We start from the raw sequence: 8,699 nt of genomic DNA on the forward strand, positions 1-8,699 counted from the left end.
TCCGCCCATATGGGCTCTTTGGTACGGCATCCGGTTTTGCTGGCCGTGTCCGCGGGGATCCGCCCATGTGGGATCCGCCCACGTGGTCGTGGGATCCGCCCATGTGAGCTCTTCCGTACGGGGTCCGGTTTTACTCGTTATGTCCGCCCATGTGATATGGGCGTCCGCCTTGTCCGTACGGAGATCCGGTTTTGCTGGCCGTGTCCGCGGGGATCCGCCCATGTGGGATCCGCCCACGTGGTCGTGGGATCCGCCCATGTGAGCTCTTCCGTACGGCGTCCGGCCCTTGTAGATACACAAGCCCCCCAAGTCCTAGTGGTCGTAGTGAACGTGGGACTTTGGGTCACCTAACAGACAAGATTTGATGCAGTGGCTGTCGTGCCGGGCTGCTCTGTGATGGTAGGATTCCTTGTGAGTTCTTCAAAGTTTTTCTTATAAAGAGGTTCGGCCCGGTTGGTAGGTGTTCCTCCCTGCTACAAGAGGGTTAGGAGAGTTTATACCGGGTCTAAGTTCAATCTTTGGCCGGCCCCGGTTGGTAGGTGTTCCTCCCTGCTACAAGAGGGTTAGGAGAGTTTATACCGGGTCTAAGTTCAATCTTTGGCCGGCTCTTCAATGCATGAGCCTCCGGTGTGCCTTCTACGATTGCGTACAGGCATTGTCGTAAGTCGCCGTAGCCTCCGGAGTGGACTCCGGTATATCTTTGGGTAGGCGATTATTAGACAACCGGACGGTCCTTCCGTATTGGACAACCGGACGGTCCTTCCGTACGGCGCCCGGTATTTCGGGCGTCTTTCGTACGGCGCCTGGCACTTCGGCGCCCCTTGTACGGCGCCTGGTACTTCGGCGCCCTTCGTACGGCGCCCGGTAATTCGGGCGTCCTTCGTGCGGCGCCCGACACTCTCTGGTACACAAGCCCCCCAAGTCCTAGTACACGTAGTGAACGTAGGATTTTGAATACGGCGCGCGGGGATCGGGAATCCGTAATTGGGCTTTATCCAGTGGGCTTTTTGAATTTGGATTTTAGGCGGGAAAACACGTGGCGCGTCCCCAGTGAATAGAGCTGAAGCGTCGCCAAATCCGGAGCGTTGGCTGTACCAAATCTAACGGCCATGATACATCCAGCGGTTACTAATTTTTCCCTATAAATAGGGTGTTTAAACGGGGTCATTTTCACTTATCTTCTTTACTCAGGAGTTCGAGATTCTTTTTCCCTCAGGTAATAAATGGCATCTATGTCCATTGAGTCAGGTTCTGGGTCGTCGGGCGGAGTCCGGGAGGGGTCGGCGCAGGGCGACAGCGGCGATTCTCTAAGTTCGGCTTCTTCTCGTTTTTTGGAGGAGGCGGTTGGGTCTTCCGGAGGGGACCCTGGGTCACCGGTCTCGATGAACGACCGGATATTTAATGGTGTGCCTCTGTTCTTGCTCGAAGGCGGTATTCGTATAGTCGGGTCACCCTTCGAGCCGGATGGTGAAGGGACGGTGATATCGGAGTTGGCTCCCGTCGTTCCCAGCCGATATGCTTCCTGCTATGCTTACAGCAAGGATTTGGAATGGCGGATCCGCCATACCCATATCGTATGGGATATGGAGGATTCGAGGTTAATTCGTGCCGGGGTGACTTTGTTGAACGAAAGGGTCTTTCATGATGGGCGGTCTAGTCCTTATGATTTCTTCTTCATGTACGTGACCTTCTTCACCCATCTTTTCGTCCGGGTGCCCTTTACTAATTTTCAAATGGCCGTTCTTCGGGAAGCTAATGTGGCTCCGACGCAGCTGCATCCCAATTCGTGGGCGGCTGTACAGGCGTTTGTGGCGATGTGTTCAGCAGTGGGTGTCACTCCCACCATCCCAGTTTTCTTTCACTATTTCGAAGTCCGCCCTTCTTCTTCTGGCGGTTGGGTATCCTTTAACTCGGTGCGGGACAGGACCCTATTCCGCCCCTTCTCCGATTCCTTTAAAAATTTCAAGCAACATTATTTTAAAATAATCGTTGACAAGGACGGCCTCCGTGAATTTTCCGATGGTGAAGGGAGGCCGCTGTTCCCATTCTATTGGACGAGGGACCCTCGACGAATACGGGCGACTTCAATCGGGGATTTGACAGCACCCGACCGAGAGGCCGTGCGCACCATTAACACCCTCCCTCGCCGGATCTCCGCCCGCCACCTGGTTGAATGCCTTAGTCTTGAGGATTGTGGACCAAAGGCGTTCGGTATGGTCTTGTCACATTAGGTGTGCTCGTTTTTCGCACTGACGTTAATTTTTCTGAATTTCTTTGTTTTTTGCAGAACTAATGACGACTCCGGGCCCCCGCAAATCCAATTTCCTGACCGTCAGGAAGAAGTCCGGCGCCAGCTCGTCGACGGCCCGGCCAACCGGTGCTCCCGCTGTGCCGCGCCCTCCTCCTGCCGGCGCTCCGACTGGACTGGTCCCCCCCACTGGTAAGGCCGGGGGTCCAGGCGTGAAGATTAGAATCCGGGAGCATCACCGGAGATGGTGGCCGTCCAAGTAGGTCCAACGTCTGGGGCGGCCATGACTTCCGCGGATCCTACTCGAAAGAGAAAAGATCCTACTGCTGAGGGACGTCAAGACAAGGAGGGCTCTTCGTCTCGGTCAGCTTCGAAGAAAGCCCGTAAGGACAAGGGCAAAGAGAAAGAGCGGGAGAGGGTATTGGCCGTCCCCATTCCTGGCGGTGTTTTCAGCCCGGAGTTCAGCATGAGCGACCGGGCAAAATTCCATATGAGCTCCTCTCAGCGGGCGCTTATTGAACCCTTGTCCGAGCTGGAGCTAACCAACGCCATGCTAGAGATGTCTACCCGGACATCCGCTCTGGCCTGGTACTTAAGAAAGTTTGCTGACCGCCCCGGCGTGGCGGAGGTCCGGGCCGAGCTCGACAAGGAGAAGAAGAATGCAGCCTCCCTTCAGTTGACCTTGGAGCAGATGGTCCTTAACCAGGATGAATACGATAAGAAGATCGAACAGTTAGAAGCCGATCTTGAGGAGGCCAAGAGGAGGCCGCCAAAAGTTTGGCAACCGCCCAGGCCGAGCAGGAGCGCTTGGCGGAGGAAGGTCGTCAGCTGAAGGCGGAGGTAGCCCGCCTAAAAGAGGTCGAAACGGATCATGCTAAGACCAACGAGGAGCTCACTCTTGAAGTTACCAAGGCCAAGGAGCAGGTTGCCGAGTTGGAGTCGACCATTATGTTTGAGCATGAGGAAGGGTTCAACAAAGCCCTTCGTCAGGTAACTCTGCTGGCGGGCATCCAGGATCCGTTTTCTTTGGGCGTGGATATAGAGAAGGACGTTTTCGACGGCGTCCTTATGGATTTGAATGTGGTTGAAGACGACGGGCCAACTGTAGAGGCGGCATCCGGGAAAAACGTTTAGAATTCTTTTTCTTTTAATTTTTTGGTGTATCTCGTGACCATCCGCCCAACATCTCGGATTGTCCAGAAGTTGGTCGGGCGGTCCTTTTGTAAATTGGCGCGTTTTAGCGTCATTGATTAATACACAGTTGCTTTTTCCTGTTTCGTATATTTTGTGCGCCTTTTATTCCTATAAAGAACTTGCTTTAGTACCGGCCCGGCGGGTGGGATGACGCCCCCTTTTCCCGGGCGGATGTCGACGCTTAGCTTTTAGATGTTTAACTCTCGCTTCGTGGCCCGCCCCCAACCAAGCTGAGTCGTTCTCTTTGGAACGTTGTTGCATCAACTTGGGCTTGGTAGGGCGGACGTCTCTTCACTTCGTCGCCCAACCAAGCTGAGAGTCGTTCTCTTTGGAACGCTCGTTCGCCAGCTTGGAGTTTGGTAGGGCGGACGTCTCTTCGCTTCGTCGCCCAACCAAGCTGAGAGTCGTTCTCTTTGGAACGCTCGTTCGCCAGCTTGGAGTTTGGTAGGGCGGACGTCTCTTCGCTTCGTCGCCCAACCAAGCTGAGAGTCGTTCTCTTTGGAACGCTCGTTCGCCAGCTTGGAGTTTGGTAGGGCGGACGTCTCTTCCGCTTCGTCGCCCAACCAAGCTGAGAGTCGTTCTCTTTGGAACGCTCGTTCGCCAGCTTGGAGTTTGGTAGGGCGGACGTCTCTTCGCTTCGTCGCCCAACCAAGCTGAGAGTCGTTCTCTTTGGAACGCTCGTTCGCCAGCTTGGAGTTTGGTAGGGCGGACGTCTCTTCGCTTCGTCGCCCAACCAAGCTGAGAGTCGTTCTCTTTGGAACGCTCGTTCGCCAGCTTGGAGTTTGGTAGGGCGGACGTCTCTTCGCTTCGTCGCCCAACCAAGCTGAGAGTCGTTCTCTTTGGAACGCTCGTTCTGAATTAGATGTCTACAAAACAAAGTGAGTTTCATAGGAGAAAATAGAACTTGATTCATTAACCATGGGGGTACATTACATCAAGCCGTGGAAGTTAACTGAAATAAAACTTTAGATGCGTGGCGTTCCAAGTGTTAGGGATGGGACGTCCGTCCATGCGCTCCAGCCTATACGCTCCGTTTCCCAGGGCCTCCATTACTCGGAACGGCCCTTCCCACTTGGCGGCCAGCTTTCCATGAGTTGGGTTTCGGCGGGCGTCTCCCGCTTTTCTCCATACTAGGTCCCCCTCCTGGAAGCTTCTTGGCCGGACCTTGGAGTTGTATTTTCTTTCCACCATGCGCTTGCATGCTTCGGCCCTCAGCGCCGCTCGATCGCGCGTTCGTCCAGGGAGTCCAACTCGATTCTCAACTCTTGGTCGTTGAGGTTCAGGTCCTCGACTTCTCGCCTCAAGGACGGTTCGCCCAGCTCAACCGGCAACATAGCATCAGTACCATAAGTTAAGTTGAAAGGGGTTTCGCCTGTGGTTCCATGAGGTGTGCATCTATAGGCCCATAGGACCTCGGGCAGTTCGTCCACCCACGCTCCCTTCCTTTCTCCCAAACGCCGCTTGAGTTCCGAAACTATGGTCTTGTTCATTGCTTCGGCTTGACCGTTCGTCTGGGGATGCTCCACGGAGCTGGTAATGTGCTTGATTCCCAATCCTTTGAAGAATTCGGCGAGTTTTTTATCTATAAACTGCCGGCCGTTGTCTGTGATGATGGATCGGGGGAGGCCGAAGCGACATATCAACTTCCAACAGAATTTCTGGACCTGGGCGGCCGTGATGGTGCCAAGGGCTCGGCCTCTACCCACTTGGTGAAGTAATCCACCGCCACCAAGAGGAACTTCCTCTGCGCTTGCCCTACTGGGAATGGTCCTACGATGTCCATTCCCCATTGGGCGAATGGCCATGGGGAGGATATTGAACGTAAGGCATGTGGCGGAAGATGGGTGTTGTTGGAATGTTCCTGACAGCGAACGCAGCGCTGGACGAACGCTTTTGTGTCCGCCTCCATGGTAGGCCAATAATATCCGGCTCTCAGTAACCGGGCTTTTAACGTTCTCCAGCCTGTGTGGAAACCACAAACGCCGTTGTGTAGCTCGTCCATGACATAGCATGCCTCTTCGTTCCCCAAGCACTTAAGGAGGGGGGAGGAGAATCCTCTTCGGTATAAGTCATCCCCCACAATAAGGTAACGGGCGATTTTCTTGGCTTCGCCCGGACCTACCGTCCGCCCCTCGTCCTGGCGGGTCATGATCTCCCTGATTTCTGCACGCCAGTCCTGCCCTCCATCGGATACCGCCGAGCATTCTACCGAAGGCTGAAGTAGAACCTGCCGCACGACAGTAGTCAACTGTCCCTTTTCCTTTCCCGAACTGAGTTTAGACAGTACGTCCGCCCTCGTGTTTTGTTCTCTGGGAATGTGCTGTATGTCACTTTATCGAACGCCCTTGCGAGTTCCGCCGCTCGTTGGTAGTATCGTAAAAGGCGCTCCTCTCTGACTTGGAAGTTGCCGTTCATTTGGCCTACCACCAACTCAGAGTCCGTCCGGCAGGTTATCCTCCGCGCCCCCATGTCTTTTGCCAACTCGAGGCCGGCTATCAGGGCCTCATACTCGGCCTGGTTGTTGGATACTTTGAATTTGAATATCAAGGAATGCTCCAGTAAGAATCCGTTGGGGCCTTCAAGAACGATGCCGGCCCCGCTTATCGAACGCCCGGACGCTCCGTCCACGTACAGATTCCAGTCTTCTAGGCCGGATGGGGGTAATTCGGCCGCGAAATCTGCCAAATGTTGGCCTTTAACCGATCCCCTTGGTTCATAGCGCAAGCCGAACTCTGAGAGCTCTACTGCCCATGCCACCATCCGTCCGGCTAGGTCCGGCTTTCTGAGGATTTTGGAGATTGGGAAGTCCGTCCGGACTATCACTTGATAACTTTGAAAGTAAGGGCGAAGCCTTCGGGATGCGTGCAATAAAGCCAAGGCCACCTTCTCTACCCGCTGATACCGGGTTTCTGCATCTAGGAGCGTTCGACTCACGAAGTAAATTAATCTCGCTTGAGGCCGCTCTTGCATCAATACGGCGCTGACGGCCGTTTCAGATACTCCCAAGAAGATATGCAAATCTCCACCCGGAACCGGGCGGTTCATGACCGGTGGGTTACTTAGGATGGCTTTGACGTCTTGGAACGCTCGCTCGCATTCGTCGTCCCATGACGGGCCGGCCCCTTTCTTCAGCTTACGCAGGACCGGCCTCATCCGCTCTGCTAGCTTGGGGATAAATCGGGACAAGGCAGTGAGGCGTCCGACCAGTCTCTGGACTTCCTTAAGGGTGGCCGGACTCTGCATTTTCAGTACCGCGTCACACTTGTCTGGGTTAGCCTCAATCCCCCTTGATGTCAGCATAAAACCCAAGAACTTTCCGGCGGCTACCCCGAACGTACACTTTGCGGGGTTCAAGCGCATGCCGAATTTCCTTACTTGGCGAAAAACCTCCTCAAGGTCTTGGATGTGTCCCTCTCCATCTGCCGATCGGACCACCATGTCGTCCACATATACGTCCATGCACCGGCCTATCTGGTCCCGGAAGATTCGATCCATTAGGCGCTGGTATGTCGCCCCCGCATTCTTCAGGCCGAACGGCATAACCTCATAGCAGAAGTTAGCCTTCTCTGTGATGAATGCTGTCTTCTCGATGTCTGGTCCGTACATGGGTATCTGATTATACCCGGAATATGCATCCAGGAAACTCAGCACTCGGTGTCCGGAGGCGCCGTCCACCAGGGCGTCTATGCTGGGTAGGGGGTGCGAATCCTTTGGGCAGGCCTTGTTCAGATCCGTGTAGTCGGTACACATGCGCCACTTCCCGCTAGCCTTCTTCACCATGACCACGTTAGCTAGCCATGTGGTGTAGGTGACAGCCCGGACGAATCCGGCTCTCTTCAACTTCTCTACCTCCTCTTCGACCGCCTTGCGCTTCTCCTCGCCCATTCTTCGCTTTTTCTGGGCTATAGGTCGTGCATTCTGGAAAAGCGAGAGCTTGTGGCACATCACCGCAGGATGAATGCCTGGCATATCCGCTGCCGTCCATGCAAAGAGATCACGGTTCCTCCACAAGAGCGCTCTCAACTCCTTTTCCATCTCGAGGTTCAGCTCCCTGGCGATGCGAGTGGTTTGGGCAGGTTCCTTTCCTATCAGGATAGGTTGGGTTTCTCCCATAGGTTCCAGCCGGTCCTCGGTATTCGTCCTAGGATCAAGGTCGGCCATGGCCACCTCCGAGCCGGCCGCCCGCCTTTTTGCGGGACGGACGTGCAACTTCAACCCTGCTGCGTAACATTCTCGCGCCGTCTTCTGGTCCGCCCGGACTGTACAAATAATTCCCTTCTCGGAGGGGTATTTCATTGTGAGGTGGGGGGTAGAGACGATTGCTCCAAAAGCGTTTAAGCACGGCCTTCCGAGCAGCACGTTATATGAGGTGCTCGCCTCTACCAGCAGATACCGGACCCTCTTCTCCTCGCTAGATCGTCCGGTCCCCAACCTCGTCCTCAACTCCACATATCCCCTTGTGTCAACTCTTTCTCCTGCAAACCCTACTATCTGCCCATCGTAGGGGACAATCAGATCTTCTGAGATATCCATTTGCAGGAAGGTCTTCCAGTAAAGGATGTTGACCGAACTTCCTTGGTCAACCAGGACTTTGCTTATCCCATACCGTGCTATCTCTGCCGTTATGACCATTGGGTCGTCCTGGTCGGGATCAGGGGCGTGAAAGTCCTCGTCCGAGAAGGTAATGGGCGGCATGGAGCGACGCGGCTTGTCAACCAGATGGACGGATTGGAGGGCCCGAACGTGGCGTTTACGGGCGGAAGAAGATGATCCTCCTCCCGCGAATCCTCCGGAAATGGTATTAATGTGTCCTCTCAAGGGGCGTTCCCGGCTGCGGCTTCGACTTCGGCTCGGGCGCCTTTCGGAGCGGGGTCGTTCCGCTCGGGGATTCCGCGGCTTATCCTTTCGGTAGGCCGGTCTCTGGGCGGACCGTTCGGTTGACTGCGACGGGCGCTCGTCTCGGACGTACTTCTTAAGTTTTCCCGCCCGGACGAGTTCTTCTATTTTGTCCTTGAGGGTCCGGCATTCTTCGGTGCTGTGACCCATGTTTTTGTGGTAGGAGCAATGTTTGCTCCGGTCAGCGCCCTTCAAAGTTGGGAGTCCCTCATGCTCCACTATCAGTTCTGCACTTAGGGCCTCTCGGAGAATTTTCTCCCTTGAGGCGTTCAAGGGCGTATATTGTTGGAAGCGAGGTCCTTTCTTCTGCTCCCGGGGCCTAAGGCCGAACGTTTTTCCCGTAGAATTGGCGGGCTTATTA

The 8,699-nt window shown here is 54.9% G+C and overlaps 1 protein-coding gene across 1 annotated transcript; it reads right to left on the reverse strand.

The window, feature by feature from the left end:
• Window positions 1-5,686: 5,686 nt before the first annotated feature.
• On the reverse strand, window positions 5,687-8,488 carry LOC148199403 (uncharacterized). Its single transcript, XM_088112647.1, has one exon. The coding sequence runs from the start codon at window positions 8,486-8,488 to the stop codon at window positions 5,687-5,689; it is 2,802 nt and encodes a 933-aa protein (XP_087968773.1).
• Window positions 8,489-8,699: the final 211 nt, after the last annotated feature.

This window comes from Vigna umbellata, chromosome 4 (assembly GCF_029865625.1).
Source record: "Vigna umbellata cultivar VRB3 chromosome 4, Vumbellata_1.0, whole genome shotgun sequence".
NCBI lineage: Eukaryota > Viridiplantae > Streptophyta > Magnoliopsida > Fabales > Fabaceae > Vigna > Vigna umbellata.